The sequence below is a fragment of the Falco peregrinus genome, chromosome 8 (assembly GCF_023634155.1).
Source record: "Falco peregrinus isolate bFalPer1 chromosome 8, bFalPer1.pri, whole genome shotgun sequence".
NCBI classification, from domain to species: Eukaryota; Metazoa; Chordata; class Aves; order Falconiformes; family Falconidae; genus Falco; species Falco peregrinus.
Window position 1 is genome coordinate 42,422,582 of NC_073728.1, and position 18,808 is coordinate 42,441,389.

Genomic DNA, 18,808 nt, shown 5'->3' on the forward strand with positions numbered 1-18,808 from the left:
GGCTTGGCATATGCAGGAGATGTGTCATTGTACTGATGGTTTTGAGGTGGAAAGAAACACTCAGCTAGTAATGTGGGGCAGCGTTACACAGCAGTTGAGGAAGAGACAAGAATAACTCTGCCTCCCTTTCCAATGGCAGAGTGATCTAAGGATGCGTGATACGTTTCCATCAGGTACAATGTAGCTTGCACAGAGGAAGCAGTACCTCTTCTCCAAAACCTCTCTCAAGGTTTCCATGGCCCCAGCCAGCCTGGGGCTCCGATCTGGTGTCTCGTCCAAAAAGCTCTCTTCTAACAGCACATTCCTTCCATGCTGCTGTGAACAAGATATATATATATATTTTTTTTTTTGAAAGGCCACTTCCATTCTTCAAACCTGCTGTTAATTCCAGCACCACCCTAGGCTTGACTATGAAGTATCTCTTTCCAAATACTGGGATTTTTTTATATATATTTTTTTTTTTAGTTTGTGGAAAAGGCAGGATCACTTCCCAGGACTGAATGGCTGTCAGCTCTGTAACATTCCTTTGATGTTTTGCTATTGTAAAACATACTGAACACTAGCTTCAGACTAGCAGTCCCATTACCCAGGGGCGCAGCTCAGCATTTCAAATGCTTTTTGACTTTTTTGGGGAGCTTTTATGGAGTTTTGTTACATCATACTGTGAGCATAGAAGAGTCCAAAAAAGGTGCAGCCAGTGAGGACCTGCAGCTTTTTCCCACGTCTTCCAGCAAAGGTTCAGCATTGGTTTGCCAGTCAATGGTAATGTTGGCTCTTCACTGATGTTGAGTGCCTTCCACCTACAGCTGGTAGTGGATGTGGTACCTGGGAGACGTAGTACACAGATGCCAGGCAGTGGAGAGGAAGAGTCAGACACACAGTTCTGGTAAAGAAATACAAGCTGTGGAGTGCAACAAAATCACTTGGCCAGTTGATTTTTAAACTTTTGAATGTTGCAAAGGTGTTCTTAGTTGTTTTGGTTTTCTTTGATTACTGTGACAGAGAAATGGTAGAGTCTTGTGCTTGCAGGAGGATGTCTTACTCTGCTCTGTCTTTGGGAAGCATGCTTGTGATTAGTCACACTAGAAGTACGTAAGTCAGGTATACATTACATGTCTCTTACATTTTTTTCTCTTCATTTCCTTCCATCCTTTTTCACATCCCTCTTTATTCCTTAACTTTTTTTATTTTCCATTTCAACGTCCCCTTCCTTGCATCCTTCATTCCCCTCCCTCTTTCAAACGCTCTTTTCCAATTCTCTCTCTCGCATCCTTCCCTCCTCTGCTCTCATCTGCCTTTCGCATACCATCAGATCGGTTTCTCTGCCTGAGCAACTTCAGTTCAAACGCTGCCAGAGCTGCTTTTCAGCCAACTGCCTCTGGAGCAGCTTCACTTTGCGCTCTGCTGATGAGGCTTCGAGCCGGAAAATCTCGTAAGTCCCAGGTGCAAGGTTACACGCAGCACGCGCTATGCGGGGCATGGGAGCTGCGTGGCTAGCACTGTTCCCCATGCCTTATAATCTGGTAACCCTGCGTCTTGGTAAAGCAGCCACCTGAGCATCAGGGGCAGGTTTCAGTCTCCAAGATGCGTGGTTATCACATTATAACTTCAAAGCGTAGTTTGCTTCCGTAGAGTGGGATTTTCTAAAAGAAAATAAGATGTGTTTCACTTTGAAACAAGGTACTAGTTTTCTTTATCATATTGCAAATAATATTATTAGTTTCAGACCTAAGACATGGAGCCCTTAGTCGTTGGCTGTGTTATCCCATCTTTTTTATTATAAATAGAGGCTTCGCTCATATGCAAAACTGGCGCAGAAGTGTAACCTAGCACAGCGTTTGTCAGCCAAGTCGTCCCCTCCTGCCCGCAGAGCCGTCTGTGTGCTGGGGCAGCTTGGGCAGAAACTGTCCAACACATGTTGAACTAGCATCTTTAGGTTGTGTTTCTTGGGAAAAAAAAAAATAAAATCTGTGTTTTAAAATCTATTTTTTCAATAGCTGGGGGACTGTGTGTTTTAAAAAAAAGTAAAACCTAAAGGTAGGTGGGAAGTTTTTAAGAAGAGTTTTTTCCTGTAATTAGCAAACACTAGTTAACTGAAGCAGAAGCTTTTCTTGAGAACAGGCTGGGCCCTCGTCAGACGAGGAGGGTTTGCAGGAGGGCATTTCTGGGCAAAACCAGGAGGTTTCTGCCGCGGGGCTGGGTAGACAACGTGCCTGGGACATGCAGAGACCTGGGCCGTGGTTTCTTGAGTGTGGAAGCTCCTCTTCTGTCTTCGTTATGAAAACATTCAAATGGAGAGGAAGGAAGAAGCGGTCCTCCCTCTTGGATGAAAAATAGAAGGCTGACAATCTTAACAGGGTAATTTAAAATGCAGGAGCTGGACTCATCCCTGCAATGCCATAGCAGTATGAAAAATGAGAACAGATTTGGCCTGGATTCCTTTTAATTAAAACAGCAAGAAGGTTTGGGGAGACAGTGTTTCGTGCCAGCTTTGACACCGTTTTTGCTCGCTGTTGGTACGTACAGGCGTACAGCAGTGTTGGGGCACCCACTCTCCTGCCTGTCCTCGGGGTTCAACAACAGCAAAACCTGCTGTAGCCCTCAGAACCCTGTATGGTGGCAGCTGACGTGTGCTGTGCACATTTAATTATAGCAAGAGGAAGAGGAGATAAGCACAAAGCAACACTAGGAAGTACTGGAGGGTTATACCCCTTGTGCACTTGCAAATGATGCGACTGTTGTCGTGAGCAGCTCCCTTGCAGCAGCCAGGGCGAGCTGGCTGCGGTGTGAGCTCGCCCAGCGGTGACGTGGGCATGGAGGCTTTCTGTCTCTTCGTCTACGTGGCTAAGGCTATCCATTTCTAATTGTGACTTTAACCGGCTTCCCGTAGCTCTTTTTAGTGGTGCTAAACCATGCCAATTCCCTGCTCTCTGGGTTTCCTTGGCAACTGAGGTTGTTGGTTTTTTTTAAGAGGCGGCACAGGGATTTGGGAAGCAAACACCAAAATGAGGGCAGGAAGATAAAAAGAGGGATGAACCTTTGGGGATTTTATTGCTGCTTTTTTGGGGGGGAGAAAGAGCATTACTTTCACGTGAGAGTTGTACTCTCCTGTCAGATAAATATTAATGCAGACTTTGTAATGTCCCAGCCCATTAGAAATTCCCTTTCTTCTGAGTCAAATACTTCAGTTTCTATGTGAACTGAACTGAGAAACTTCATTTCTTTCTTGAAAATCTGTGGAGTCCGTAATGAGAGAGGGATGCAGGCAAACATATCTTAATCCATAAATGGGCTTTGAATGCATTCAGCAATTGGACTCATGTTTGACACTGTTTTGCTGCAGTGATTTAATTTGGACTTTGCCATTAACGCTTTCACTGCTCAGGGGCCAGCTGACTTTGTTGTCGTAATTGCTAACTTAACAGCGCATATTTTTGAGCAGCCCGTTGTCAAGTTTTGTGGTCCTCCTGGTTTCTCTCCCTGAAGCCCAGGATGGCAGACCTGGGAGAGGCGTTGGTCAGGCAGTGGTGTCCATGGCAGCTGGGGGTGGCTCCAGCGTGGTGGGTGCCCGTTTCCACGTAGCCTGCTTGTGGTGGGGTGGGTGATTGTCCTGGTCGAACTGGGGGAGAATCCCCGACACTACCCATCTGTGTTTGTGTACAGAGGGGAAGCAACATGCTTGTTTCCATGCTGGATGTGGGACGTGTGTCGCGTGGCAGAGCTGAGCACTACCTGGGTCTGCATTCACATACAATCACAGGACGGTTGGTGTTGGGAGGGACCTTAAAGCCCACCCAGTTCCCAGCCCTGCCCTGGGCAGGGACCCCCCCCAGCCCAGGCTGCTCCCAGCCCCATCCAGCCTGGCCTGGAGCACTGCCAGGGATGGGGCACCCACAGCTGCTCTGGGCAGCCTGGCCCACCGCCTCGCCACCCTCACAGTACGTTTATATCTGTAGTCATGCGCTGGTTGTGGAGCCTGGGAGGAGGGAGGGAGACCAAAACAGGCTGTTGCGATTTCTTTTCTTGCCTTTTTTAAGCAGCAAATACCTTCTCAACTTTATGGAATAACAATTTTCCCAGATTCTGTTAGATGAAGACAAACACAGCAGCTTCAAGGTCATTTATTTTCTTTGCATCTGTGGCACAGCCCAGCTTTGTGTCGCCCGTGTTGGAAGTGGCCGCTACCTGCTCTGGCTTCCCTTGCCCGAGCAGAGCTGCTGATTGCACCTCACTGGTGTAAATGTTTATGGGGGCCACCGCTGAGCGCAGGCTTTCCCTTCCCGGGCCTCATCCCTGCAGGGGGGTGCAAGTTCAGAATCCCCATATCCAGCAGACCCAGCTTGTAACTTGCTTTAAGAGGCTGGAGAAATCCAAAGTCAGTAGGAAGCGCCGAGCCCTTCCCCTTCCAAAGCCCCGTTCTGCTGTCAGGAGGACATCCATGACACAAACACCACCACCTCCAAATGCCAACAGCAAAACGGCAGGAGCGCAATCCAAACCCCGCCAAGCACCGATGCAGAGCAGCAGCCCCAGCCCACACAGAGCTGGGTGAGCGGCCGGGCAGGTGGCAAGGGCCACCCTGGGCTCTGCTGCTCCCCTGGCTCCTGCTCGGGGGGAGCCAGTGCAGGCACGCGATACACTTTAGCAGAGAGTAAGATAAAAATAATAGGAGAAGCCAGCTGTAATCTGTGTTTGTTATTAACATGGTTCATTAGAAGTCTACAGCATTGGAGTGAGCCCATGTCCTCATTTTAAGCCTGGAAGTCCTCCTGTTGCACTTGGTGGAGATGGCAGGATTTTGTATTGAGATCAGTGCTCACCTACCATGGTGGAAAGGGCTTTCATCTACCTGGAGCATCCCATCTTTTTGTGTAGGTGTTTTTATTTTCCGTGTATCTTCAGTGTCAGCGTGAGCTGTTTTGCACCAGGAGATGCCCTTGCTTGTTGCATTTTCTAGGTCTTGGTTGTGCGAAGTGCTGGGTGAGTCCATGCCACGCTGGGCATTCTCAGCAGTTTTGTCTGATACTGGTGACAAAGTAGCGTGGACGTGGAAGCAGAAGTAGTTTAGCATAATTAATTTCCTTGGGCTGGCTGGGTTGAAAGTTCCTTTTCACCTTTCTGTAGGAGGCTGGTGGGCAAAAGCACAGCCTGGTCTCCAGAGGCATCGTGGCAGTGCTTTTACAAGCACTAAATTAACTAAATTGTTAACAAATTGAATAAAAATGACAAATGAGTTATTCTTGAAGAGAAGCGTACTTCTGTTAGATGCAGGCGCAAAAAAAGAACCTTAAACTGTCCTGTGTATTTCAGCCCAGGTTTAGGCTCGGTTTTAAGGGCTTTTGGTTTTCCCACGCGGGTGCAGTGTCCCGGCGGTGGGAATGCCGGATCCTGCGTGCTAACCCCCAGCCGGCGCAGCCAAGGCACGGCGTGGTGGCACAGCTCCCTCCCTGTGTGACACCCTGTGCCCACCGCTGGTGGCTGGCAGGAGGGAAGCGTTACACACTGCAGGAGCTTGCATGTGGTCAGGTTTTCTGTTTCTGCCTTTTTTCAAAACTAAGGTTTTATAATTCTTCTTTAAAGGAGGGGTGGAGGAAATAAAAGAGGAACCATCTGATTTTAATTACCAGGATAAATATACTCATGGTGACATAATCTTTGACCTGCAGCAGGCAGGAAATCAAAACCAACGATTCATCCAGATGCTCAGATCAGCCTGATGTTTAGTAACAAGAAATGAAATAAAAGCAAAAGAAGATCATCCACCCTGGCTTGGCTCACGTCGCGTAAAGGGAGGTGTCGGAGCTACTGCCAGCTTGCCCTGCCTTTAGGAAGGAAACAAATAATGTCAGGGGTCATTGCAATTGCCACTGATACCGAGAAAGCATCTTGAGCCTTCGTTCCAGTGTGCAGAGTCCTCGTAAAAGAGTTTCTGTGCAAAAAATCCTCATTAATTCTTGGCATTCATGTCTGTGTGAAGAAATTTGCATCTGTTGAAGGGAAGCGATCTAAATCTAGGGCAGAATCCCATCTGTGCTAGAGATATTTTCTCTACACTGCAGCCCTCAATTGCATATTCTGTACCCATTTTTCAGCCTAATTGTAAGCTAACAGGGGTGGAAGGTCTGCGCGCCGGGGGGTGTGGGCTCTCCGTGTCACTGTTGTTATCGCTGAGTTACACATCACCGACGAGGGAGGTGTGGGGTGGTGGGGCAGACAGGAGGACAGCTGTGGGGAGAGCACAGAGCACGGTGTGCAGCCTGGGGCTGGAGCTGTGTACCTGCCTGGGGGCAGGGTCCCCAGGGGTGATGCAGCTGCCTCTGACTTTGCCTGTTTGCTGGTCATGAGAATCATGGAATCATTCAGGTTAGAAAAGATGTTTAAGAACATAGAGTCCAACCATTAGCCCAGCGCTGCCCAGCCCGCCACTAACCCATGTCCCTCAGCACCGCATCTATGTGTCTCTTAAATCCCTCCAGGGATGGTGACCCCACCACCCCCTGGGCAGCCTGTCCCAGTGCCTGACCACCCTTTCCATGAAGAAATGTTCCCCAGTGCCCAGTCTGACCCTGCCCCGGTGCACTTGAGGCCGTTCCCTCTGGTCCTGTCACTTGTTACCTGGGAGCAGAGCCCGACCCCCCTGGCTGCAGCCCCCTTCCAGGGAGCTGTAGGGAGCGATCAGGGCCCCCCTGAGCCCCCTCCTCTCCAGGCTGAACCCCCCAGCTCCCCCAGCCGCCCCCCATCAGGCTCGTGCCCCAGCCCCTGCCTGGCTCTGTCCCCTCGGTGTCCCTCCTGCAGCGAGGGGCCCAGTGAGCGAGGCCTCCAGGTGAACATCTCAGGCTGCCAAGCGGGTGTTCCTGGCCGCGGGCAGGTGGTGCCGTACGAGATGTCTGCAGCCCTTGGTGGGTTTCTGTGGGTCTTTTCCACCTCTTCAGAAGAGGCGAATATTGTCTTCACCTCAAACCATCTTCTTGGTGCCTGTGTTGCTCTGCAGTGCGGGGTCCTGATTAGGTGCCGGGGAAGCCGTGGAGGTCGGGAGAGGTGCAGAGGGGAGGGAGCACCCCTCAGCCCGTGAAGGCTCCATCTAGGTGGCTGCATCCCAAGCCGAGTTCCCTGGGAGATCATACCCAGTGTGCTCCAGGGTTGCAGAGCATCCTTGCTCCCCAATTCTGTTTATTCTCCCTCCTCAAGCAGCTGGCCATGCCATAGCCTAGCTTTATGGTCATCTTTTATTGCCTTAAGAAGACTTGCTCCCATCTGTTACAGCTGCCAAAACTCTGTCAGATGTTTACAGCCGCTCTGAAGCTGAAGGGGTTGATACGCCAGGCGCTGAGGAAGATTTTTTTTTTCTTCTGTCAGTGGCATGATAAAGATCTGATTACCCTGCTTATTTAAAATTTAAAGGAAAATAATGTATGCAGCCTTTAGTAGTTTTAAACTGAGATAAGTTATTGTAGGAAGTATCTCTGTATGACTAGAAATGACTTGTAAATCTTTTTGTTGCAGTGTTTGTCGTATTTAGTGAAATGAATGTATGGAAATACGCTAGTGCGGCGTGGTTACACATTCTCCAGTCAGCGCTGGCAATGCTTCCAGACTTCCCAGTTCAGACTCAAGGTACAGGTCCCAGTTAAAGGTTGCACTGGTCCTCTTTTGTCTCAGGAAGGGAGATCTGGAGAACGACTGCATCCCCGAGCGTGGGGTCTGTGCGCGGGCTGTCAGCCCGGCCGTGGGGACGCAGCAGGATGGAGCGCAGCCCCGGCTGGAGCTCCTTGGCCAGCCCCATTCCTACCAGGAGCAGCCAAAGTGTCCAGAGCCCAGGTGGGAGAGTGGTGCAGCACACCATCCAGGGGGCTGGCAGTGGCCTGAGGCCAGCCCCACAGCGCGGGGAGCAGCCTCGTCCTCCCTGGTCCCCTGGGGCACAGCCTGTGCCCCTCTGCGGGGTCCGCCCCCCGAAACCCGGCTCCCGTGCCTTAACGGCTGGCTGTTCTCCGGCAAAACTAGGTCATGTTTCCCGCAAACCTGAAATCCGTCTGGAGTGCCCTGAGCTGATTTATGCATTCATATATATGGAGGGGAAAAAAAAAAAAAAAAAAAAGAAGAAAAAGTAGTGCGACTGAATTCTGCTTTGAATTTTGGGGTTTCTTTCATCTTGGCGCTCCTGGAAAATGAAAGCAAAGGGAAGTAATTGCTGGAGCCTGGAGTTGCCAGCTCTCCGTGGGCAGGGTGGTTTGGCATTGGAGCTTGCCGTGCATCCTGCTCGCATCCCACACTGGAGCTGCGGAGCAGGAAGGCTCCCGCAGCTGCACAGGCTGGCACGGCCAGGGTGCTGCTGCGCAGGGGTCACTGCCACCCCCCCGGACACCAGCCCCTCCTAGCAGCTGCCTCCTTCCTTTTGTTTTGTACATTTGCAGTGAGAAAATTAGCAAGTATGTTCTGTGTGTCAGAGTGTGAGCTAGTGAGTCAGAATAAAACAATTCTGTTATTACTTGTTCTTCTATTTGTTATTAATCTTAATTATTATTATTATTAATAATAATTTTAATCACTGAATTTAAAAGCTACACCTTTTTTAGACAAAATGAGTAGCTTGCATTTTTTAGACAAGTACTTTGCATTACTTTAGACAAGTAGCTGTTCACTAGCAGCATCAGCAATAAAGAGAGTAACCCCTCAAATGCACTCAGAATATGCAGAGGAAAGAAAAGAAAGAGGAAAACAGTGAAGTGTGATAACGCCAAAGCTGCTCTGATCCCCCCCTGACATTGCCCAGGGCCAGACGCTTAGCACAGGAGGCACTTGTATGAGCCAGGCGGATGCCCCGTGATGTTCCTCCTGGTACATGCTCCTGCTTCCAGCAGTCTGTAGGTTTAACATCCTGATCTAAGGATTGCATTTCATGTTTAATAGCTCTTGATGGATTATTTTTTTTCCCCTCTGTGAACTGGTGTAAGTGCTTTTGGAACCTGGGCCAGGCTCTGGGCTCCGCAGCAGTCGTGCTGAAGAACTCCTGCTCTCTGGAACACTGTGTGGAGGAGTGCCTCGAAAATTGCCAGGTTTGCTTTGGTGCTGTCACCTGATAATTATGTCATGCCACATAGTTCCCATGTTACAAGAAATAATGACAGATCCTTCCCCGTTGACTCCTTCCGTGCACTCATAGTTTCTTGGAGTGCTGGGATAGTTCTTGGATGGAAAAGCCTGGTTCTGCATCTCCCCTGAAGCTGTCCTGTTCACCGCCTCACCTCCCTCCCCCTTGGTGTGTGGGTGCCGTTGGGCTTTGAGTCGCTTGGGTACCCACGCTGACCCGTCTAACTCCTGGCTGGGGGCTGTGGTGGGTGCTAAGGATGCTGGAATGCAGAAGCTTTCCCCGCTGCAGTTGTTTTCCCGAACCAAAGAGGAGAGGAGCCTTCCCTTCTCTGTGCTGCAGGCTGCAGAGGTGGCATTGGCAAGTGAGGCCAGCTGCAGTTGCCTGATGGAGCCTTGGTTTTCCTGGAGGTTGTACTTACTCCAGCAGTCAAGTTCATCTACAAATTTCTCTTTCCTCCCCCAGTGGAGTTGCTCTTTGCATAACAAATGGCAGAATTTGCACATTGCTGCACTTGCATGGCATTGTTCTTATTTCTGGCTTCCTATCAGCAGATTTTTATACTTTCTTCCTCCGTTTTCAGGCCCAAGTGTGATAGTTGGCAATGCCAAAGGATTGCTGTGCCTGCCTAGACATTCCATTAGCCAGCGAGCTGGTGCCCTTTTGGGCTCTGCTCTCACTCGCATGGGTGCAAATCAGGAGCAAATCTCAGGATGCTGCAGCCCTGTGACTAACAGAGAACCCGCCTGCACCTTCTCTCTGGGCTGTTTTTATGCTGTAAATTGGGGCAACATGATCAATAATGTGTTTTTCCAACCCCAAACACCATTGCTGTCAGTGTTACCCGCGGTGCGGCTGGCTGGGGCTGCTCGGGGCAGCCTGCAGAGCATCACAGAGCACCTCCCTGCGCCTGGCCCAGCCGGGGTGGTCCTGCAGACACACACACCCCCCCCCCCCCCCACTTGGGATGGGGTTTGTCCTGCAGTGTGCTGGTCTTGGGGCTGGCTGGGGCAGCGCCGCAGCACCATGGATGCCATCAGCTGATTGCAGCACTTAGTGCATCACCGTCAAAAGAGTTTCTTGACCATAATCATCATCTTCTTGTTGCTTACTTGGTTTCACACATGCAAGAACATGATATGTATTTCATATGGAAGTCCATCTCCTTGTCTCCAATTTCCTGTGCTCAGCTTGTAAAGTGTGTTTTTTCTTTAAGAAAATAAGCAGTATCTCGGGAAGAGCTGAAATGTGGTTTTCATTTGCTATGCCGTAGAAGTAACAGATTCAAAGATTTCCCTTTGTGTTTATTCCATGTACTTATTTAATTGAATTCAAGGTTGATTTACCAGTTAGGGGTTATAATTAAAATAATTAATGCCTCTGTTCTGAGGAAAGTTCCTAAGGGCTGTATTTTCCTCAAATAATTTGGAGGGCTTTCAGCAAGCTCAGCTGCAAAATAGAAGGGAGGCACCATTCTTAAAGGAAATGCAGCGGGAATTAATACGTTTGCTGATGCCTACGAATGTGCAGTTCCATTAGAAGTCTGTGCTGTTGCTCATGCAAAGTAAAAGTGCATGGAAGAAAATCTGGAATACCTCTGCTGGCGGGTGGATCGTTCTGGCCCTGTTGCATGCCGTGAGAGATGGAGGTACCTGCCTTTGGATGAGTCGTGCTGCCGCCGCATGGGAGGGCTGAGACCGGCAGCTCGTGGCTTGTGCTGGCCCTGGGCTGGGTGGCCAGCAGGCAGCCGCGGAGCCGAGCATCTGGAGCTTTGCCTGCTGCCAATGTAAACAGCCCCTGACCTTTTTTCTGCTCTGTTTGTATGTTGTCCAGTGGTCTTCGGCTCTGCAGAACTGAAAGGGTCTGCGTTTTCACCCAGTGGAGGAATATTTCTGTTCCTTTATTCTTACCACCTAAAACCAGTCTTGTGATTGATGAGAGCTGTTTTTGTTTGCAGGTATAACACCTTGCCAAGCCGAAGAACGTTAAAAAATTCCAGATTAGTGAGTAAAAAAGATGATGTTCATGTCTGCATCATGTGTTTACGGGCCATAATGAATTACCAGGTATTTCCCTTTTTGTTCTTTTGAACCACTTAACTGTTTTATGGTTGAGAGGGGGCGAGGAAAAGGTTAGGGGTGAATTGTTAAGGTAAAACTGATGAAAAGGTTTAAATTCTGAACTCATTCTTAGGCAGTGTAGCTGGGAAGTGATGTAACACAGTCCGTGTGTACCCATGCAGATGGTGGGGTACAGATGTGGAGACACACGTAGGTAAGTGGGTGCATACTGGGCTGGTTCCTCTGTTCACTGACGGGCTCGCTTTGCACTCACTGATGAGGCATGCAGCCACACAACTGAAGTTAGAATTTGGCTCGGAGTTTAGTACTGACGTTTAGGAAATACAAGAATTTTTCAGAAGAGCTATACACTGATGGAAAATCCAAGCTTTCACCCTTGTTAGATATTTATGGCAAGGCAGTTGCAGTAACTGTAAGTCAAGGAATAAACTAGACCAAACCTAATCTTATTTTCATGAGGTTTTTTTCTCTTCATTGGGATGCTGCAGTCATGGCATACCCAGGTAGCTTCAGAGACATGGGTTTTTATGCTAAAACAGTATCGTTGAAAAGTTTTGTGCTTCAGAGAAAGTCTGTGGTGAACACCTTTGTTATGAGCTGTGCAGTTGTACAAGGCGTTTGTAACACCACTGCGTATGTCAGCTCTGCCCTTGGGATACCAGCTCCGTGGGGTTTACAGGGTGCCATACCTCTGATGGGAAGGATGCAAACAGTGCCTGTACATTGATAACCGATACATTATTTTCCAAAGCAATTATTTTTTTGGTTTTGGAGAGGAATGCCAGCAGTACTTGCTCAATAACTGCATGGTGTAGTCACTGTATGGCAGCACGCGTGCTGGAAAAGGAATGATTTTGGCAGCTGAATTGCAAATTCCTCTTTAGAGAATAAATGATGTGCTTGACTGTCAGAATTAAAAAGGGGTTGGAGGGAGAAAGGATGAGCAGAGGGGTTGGCAGTGGTGTAGGATCAGCTCTTGGACCCCTTTTTGATGGCTGACATGGCCAAACCAAGCACTTTTGACGCTGTTAACGGCAGAGCAGTTGTTAGGCACAGTGGGAGATGGAAATGTTCTGACTGACTTGGTAAACTCGACAAGGTTTTGTTTGGCTTACAGGATCGTGAAAGACTGCCGCCAGTTCTGGTCAGAGATATGTAATTTGTTGGATTTTAAAAATAATAATTTCAGTCTCCAAGCTGACACAATATTTTCCCCTTCTCTTTTCAGTACGGATTCAATATGGTCATGTCGCATCCACATGCCGTTAATGAAATTGCACTAAGTTTGAACAACAAGAATCCCAGGTAGGCTGCACTTGCTTTTAGAATTTTAAGAAGTAGGTAAGTAAGGAGTACTTGGAAAGGGATTTTCAGGGGTACGTTTATGCACGAACCTGTAGCAAAAAACCAGACTTGGTTCTGCATCAGATTAAATCCAGATAATGGTGCAAATGGATGAGCGATCGCCATCTGGGTCTGCTGGGTTCAGAAGCTGCTGCCTCCTCCGCTGCAGGTTTGCTGCCTAAGCACGCCGGCTCTGCTGCACTGAGTCTGCTGATCATGGGCGGCTCAGCGTGGGGTTTTCCTGAAGAGTAAGAAAACCTGCTTTACGAAATTTTGTCTGAAGGGTCCTTATGTTTGAATATCTTTGAGAGAGGGTTTCATTGTGGTTCTGGGTCGGGTTGCTGTTCAGCCACGGCAGTGATGTGGCAGTGGCGCAGTGGAACTGGTGGCTGTGAGGCTGTGTCCCCTCCTTGTCCTGCGCACACTGGTGACCCTGGCAGCCACCTCCAGCAAGCCTGGAGCTGTGAGCCTCTTGCATGTCTAATGAAACCGAATCTGGCACACTGATGTTTGCAAGGAAAGGTAAAACTAGGGGATGAGGCAAAACTAAACAGCATATATCTGTGTATCCATATACATAGCTGTTGCTTAGGCTGTGCGCTTGCCTTACAGTGCACTGCTTGAAATCGTGTCCTGATGGAAGTAGGTGCTGCCTTCCTTTCTTTTATTTAGCCCTAAGTCAGCAAGCCTAGGTACAGGATAAACGGGAAGGATATGGGAAGTTTATTGATTTTAATAATTTTTGGTGTCCTGTGCCTGAAAATCAGGTGATCAAGAGAGAGCCTGAGTTTTCATTTTTGAAAGAAGGGGGTTATTTAGGTTTCTGCTTATAAAAAAATAATGCTTTGAAATATGGCTAAAATAATCTGAAGACAAAACGTAACTTTAGTGCTGTTCAAAACCTAATTTCTCTTTGGTTTAGCCCCATTGTAACTTTTGAAGAAACCAGAGAGCTGAGTGCTTAGGGTCGGCCGAGGTGTGCAAAAAGGGAAGCGGCAGCTCTGAGAGATGCTGCAGAGCTGATCCCATCCCCGGGCTGTGTACACTGCGGAGTGAGGGTGGAGGATGGCTGTAGGGGCTCCTGACTCCTGGCTGTGCCCAGATGGATGCCACAGATGCAGCCGTATCTGTCCTCTCCCCCATCCCCACCCCAGGCGTGTGGGCGCTCCAGGCAGCTCTGGAGACCCGGGCATTCCCCTGGGCTTTCCGCTCGCAGAGGTGGCTCTCCCTGGCTCATAGCCTGCCCGTGGAGGGGATATTACTGAAGATCCGTAGTAAGAGCTCCTTGATCCTGTCTGAAAGAGCTTGGATTTCCTTCTTATGGCAGGAAAAAAAATGCTGAGTAAGAATTGAAAATGATACATTTAAAATTTCCTAGGAAAGTGAACATTTTATCTGGTTTCCAAAGATAACCTTGACACTTTGAAAGCCAAAAGGTATTTCGTTTTCTGTAACATCTGGTTTGAGTCAGTGCTTTAGCATGAGACTAATTTCATATGTGTCTGCATGATTTTACTATCTGCTCGGAGCTCATCTGGCCATAAAGTCCTGTTGGTGCTCTTGCCTTACGTGAACCCTGTAAGAAAGTGATGGGGATTATTTATATTAGGGTTACACTGAGTCTGCTGCATGCTTTTCTTTCAGTTATCTGCTGTGTTCTCTCATTAATATGCCTGTGTTAGCACTGCTGTCAATCAGTTGCCCAGATTTCTGATTCAAGAGGGGGAAGACGTGCTAAGGCATCCTATATTTACTGCAGTGAATCACATCTTTTTTTTTTCTGGGGTTGGGTGTTGGTTGGTGGGGTTTTTTTGTGTGTGGCTATGAATAATACAGATTATCATAGAAAATAATTCAGATTTGTATCTGGAAAAATACAGATTTGAATTATAAGTGTGTTCGTGAACAGCCGGGCTGCTCTGCGGTGACCCTGGCTGGCGTGGAGCTGCCTCCTCTCGGGGTCTGTGTGGGCGAGCGCTGCAGGAGCGCAGGCTGCTGGAGGCTGACCCACACTGCCCTTACCAGTGTTATGCCACTGCCTTTGGTTTGTTTGAATTTGCCCCAGCGTAATTTGTGATTTAAATTTTTGCATGGTTTGAGAAGCGTTAAAATGGGGGAAGTTACTGCATGATCCTGGGAGAGCCAAAATGCCCTGGATCAGGTGATGCTCAGCATTATGCACCTTGCAGGTTTACTAGTTTCAAAGGATGAAAAATACACGGGATGCAACCTGTGGCTCCCAGCGTCTGTGCATCCGTTTTGCCAGCAGGTAGGGAGAAGGTGGTTCAGCACGTGGTGGTAATTGACTGTCACCATTTCTTTTCTTCACAGGACAAAGGCCCTTGTCTTAGAACTTTTAGCAGCTGTTTGCCTTGTTAGAGGAGGACATGAAATCATTTTATCTGCATTCGATAACTTCAAGGAGGTATGTTTTTACTGCTTCATTAGAATTTGGCGTGCATTTTGATAGTTCTGTCACTATTGGCTGGAGCTTTCTCATTCAGCTAAATTCCCTAGAGTGAGGGTTTTTCATAATCTGCAGGCTTTCCATAAGTCAGCTTGAGCTGCAAAGAAGTAGATGGTGATGTTGATGCCATCATTTTGTTCGTGTTTGTGTGAAAGAGCCATAATCCCAACAAGCTTAATCCAGACTGTGAATTGCTCCCTTTACCTTTTGGTCAGGCGAGGTGAGCCACTGAAGTGGAAAACTAATGGAGATCTTGAGAGCTTCACTCCGGTTCTTCCGTCTCTGAAACAACCAGGAATGGTTTATTAGATCTTCCATTTTCAGAACCATTTATGCAAACCTTTGAAATGCAAAACTCGTGGTTTTACTATCGGTAGGAATTTTATTTGTGAAGTTACAAAATCAAGTCTCTGTGATGGAACACTGCTGAAATTAATAGAGGTATCCAAGTTGGCTCACATGGGGCAGAACAGTGTTGTCGGTGGGTGTACATGTCCAAGTGTATCATACGTTTGCATGCAGGGGTTAGTGGGATTTGAGAATGTTGTATCAAGCTTTGGAAGCAGTAGTGGGGGAACTGAGTCCTAGAAAGCTGCTGTTGTAGTTTATTTTGCAGATGGATGTTTGTGTGGATTTATTATCAAAGAAAAAAGGAATCTAGACTTTCCAGCTCAAAAAACGTTAGACGTGGTGAGTCCCAACTGGACCATGTATAAACACGTAGCGTGATTATCCTTAATGCTGCTGTTGCTATAAGTAGGTTAATGCAGGTGATCAACAAGCCAAGTTGTTGATTTTTTTACTTTTTGTGTTTGGGGAGTTATTTCTGGGGGGGAGATGCTAATCTCTGATTTACATCCACTGTAATATTTGCATGTCGTAGACAAATAACTGTATTTCTGAGGTGCTCACCGTGGTACAGAGCCAGAGCAAAAGGTCTGAAGGAATCTCCAGTGTGGGCCTGTTGTAGAAGCCTCAGCTTTGAGGGACCAGACCTGTGCTATAATGTGAGCTGTGTTGTGTCTGAGGACACAGGCGATGGGCATGGGACACGGGACAGCTGCTGGCCGGCCGCTGGAGCTGGAAGGGCTGGGTGACCGTGGAGCAAGCCCTGCTGCTGCCTGACCCCAGCAGAGTACGGAGATAAGCGTTCTGCTCCCACCGGGGGAAGGTCTGCGGTCCTTTAATGCAGGCACAGAACTGGAAATTGTAGTTTGGTTCTTCCCTTTATCCATCTGGGCAAGCTGCCGGCCCGTGTCTTTCTTTGCACCTTTGTGGAGTGAAGGAGTCACAGGAGCAAATGCAGATGAGGTTGTTGTGGAGAACAATTGGGTACTAGAAGCGCTTTAAATAGGAAGAGCACTGTAAACATGCAAGTACAATGTTATTATTCCAGGCTTAATTTCTTCTGGCTTATTACTGCTCCATTGTAGAAGGAATGGGACTCGTTAAGGAGGCTGGTGTGAGGGGTTACTGGGGTTACTGGTAAGCTGGGCAAATGGCTACAGCCGAAACACCGCTGGTGGGCCAGCCCGTGCGGCACTGTGCATGTCACAGGGTGGGATGGGTGTCCTCCGGTTTGCTTTCTGCCTTCCTGACATCTTTAGCCAAGGCTTTGCTCCTTCGTTTTCTTCCAGGTGCTCTAGCACCTGTCTTTTCTCCTGCCGGCATTCAAAAATTCCCCTGTAAAGCGCTCAGTTAGACTGCCAGCATGGATTTATGCCATTCCTGCTTGTGTTTCATCATTTGCAATAGCGGAGCTGTCAGATGCAGGTGAAGCGAGCGGCTGAGGAGAGGGGATTTTACCTTTCTCAGTTCTGCATTTTGCTGTTCTTTTCTTTATCCAACTATGCTGCTTATTTCTTGCTCTGTGCTGTTGTTTTCCAGTTTCCTCCTGGGCAAGGTTTCAGTAATGGTTTCAAATTTTTGTGTTCATAACTCATTCAACTGGTATATTAAAAATCTCTGAGTTGCTGACATGTAAAGTACCCAGGGTTAGATTTCTAGCAGTATACTTCCAATTTAAATTGCTGTAAGCTCAATAATACTTGTGTGGCTTCTGTAGCTACGCATTGCAGGGCTGCCACAGCTTCTCTGTGGTTCTTTCATCAGACCCTGTGTGCATATTTAAGACAGATTCGACTCGTCGGACTAGATCTCTGCCACTCTAGCTCCTTGCCATAAAAGAACTTCAAAAGAAACCTGAACTCCTGCCTAACACTCACCCTGTAATAAACTCAGTAGGGAAAACAGGATATTTCGGACCAAATTCTGCTCTCATTTACATCGGGGTGAACATCAAATATTTCATTAGGCTTTGAGCTTTGCCCTGATGTAAATGGGAACCGAGTTTGGTTCTCAGGGTCTGACTGAGCTGGAAAACCGCAGCTGATCTGAATCTCGTCAAGAATTCTTTTGGAAAATGGCTTTTCATTTGAAAATTATTTTACAGACTAATTTTTTTCTGGCTGGGTGCAGGATGTTCAAAGCGAGGATGGTTTGTTTTGTTGAGCTGCCTCTTGAAAATTGTTCTAGTGGCGTTCCTTCACCTGCAGTCACTGATCCTGTGCCGGGGTGGCCACTCTGTGTGGGGCGCTGGGCTCGGTGCCTTAGGGCAGGGTTAAGGTCACTTCTGCAAAAAGAAACACAGGGCAATTCCGGAGCTGCTGAGAGGTGCAACGAGGAGCCTGAAATGGAGTTGAATGAAGCTGAACTCAACAGGGAAAAAAACAACCCTGGAACTATCGTTGTGGATGGGGAATGGAGGTCAGGAGAGGGAAGGAATAGGTGGGGATGGAGGGGAGGAAAGGCAAGTGTTTCATGCAAAGTTCATTAGAGCTGAGGAAACCACACTCCATGCAGTCGCACTGGTGGTAGGAAAGACGAGCCCCTGTGTCAGGCCAGCGAGTGGCAGAGCAGTTGAATACATTTGTTACTGTTTTTTTTTTCAATTTTGCCAGAAGGCAGGAAGCGGTTACAATGAAATCCTCGTTGGTATTGTAGGGAATGAATCAGGAATTTTAAAGGAGACATCAGCACTAGTTTCTCATCTGTCTTTGCATTTCTCCTGTGTGTTCCCTGTAACGCTGGAGGAGTTTGCACATTGAGTACAGGCAGGGGATGGTTTTGGTCAGTCTGTCGTGGTGCACGAGTCTGCTCTCTGCAGCCTGCTCGGTGCCTCGGGGGCTGCTCAGCACAGACAGAAGGGCTGCTTCCAGCTCTCTGATGGAGAAACGCCCCACACGTGCACGCACCTTGGGCTTGCTCATTCCTCCCAGGCAGGCGCAGGCATCGCTGAATCGTCCTCAGTTTCCAGCCTAAATTCAGCTCATCCATTTTCATGGGGTCTCGATGTGGGTTAAACGGGAAAGAAAGTTCAAATTAAACTGCAAAGGCCCTGTCCCTGCTTGTTCCTGAGCAAGGTGGGTTTGTACACCGTCCCATGGTTCTCTTTTCGAAGATGTTAGTTTCACAGCTCTCATCACTTTTGAAGCCCAGGTGCTGCTTAGCCCCTATGTCAAGACAAGCCCCAGCGGCTCGGCTGGGTTTGTAGTTGCAGGACGGGCACTGTCGGTGTCATCAGGCCTCCAACAGCTTCCGTGATGCCCTGCAGCAGGAGCGTGCAGAGGTGCTGGAGGCAGGAGCAGGGCTTTGCCTTTGTCCAAGCGGCTCCAGGTGTGCTCCGGCCACCTGCGCTCTGCAGCTGGAAAACTCCCTTTCTCTGAGTGATGCTTGACTGAGTTCTGCTGGATATTTATGGGAAACGGTTTGGAGTTACTGTGCCACAGGTAACGCGTGGGAATAGCTGGGGCAATTGACTATTCTGTTATC

The 18,808-nt window shown here is 48.3% G+C and overlaps 1 protein-coding gene across 13 annotated transcripts in view; it reads left to right on the forward strand.

Moving 5' to 3' along the window:
- The window catches only part of FMNL2 (formin like 2), a 152,849-nt gene that overhangs the window by 98,458 nt on the left and 35,583 nt on the right, over window positions 1-18,808 (forward strand). For 8 of the 13 annotated variants that reach the window (XM_055811388.1, XM_055811391.1, XM_055811387.1 and 5 more), the window contains exons 7-10: window positions 1,313-1,432; window positions 11,043-11,151; window positions 12,395-12,471; window positions 14,842-14,935. In XM_055811388.1, the coding sequence (XP_055667363.1) occupies window positions 1,313-1,432; window positions 11,043-11,151; window positions 12,395-12,471; window positions 14,842-14,935 (400 nt within the window). The remainder of the gene's footprint in view (window positions 1-1,312; window positions 1,433-11,042; window positions 11,152-12,394; window positions 12,472-14,841; window positions 14,936-18,808) is intronic. The other 5 variants (XM_055811395.1, XM_055811398.1, XM_055811399.1 and 2 more) reach the window with 1 other exon arrangement.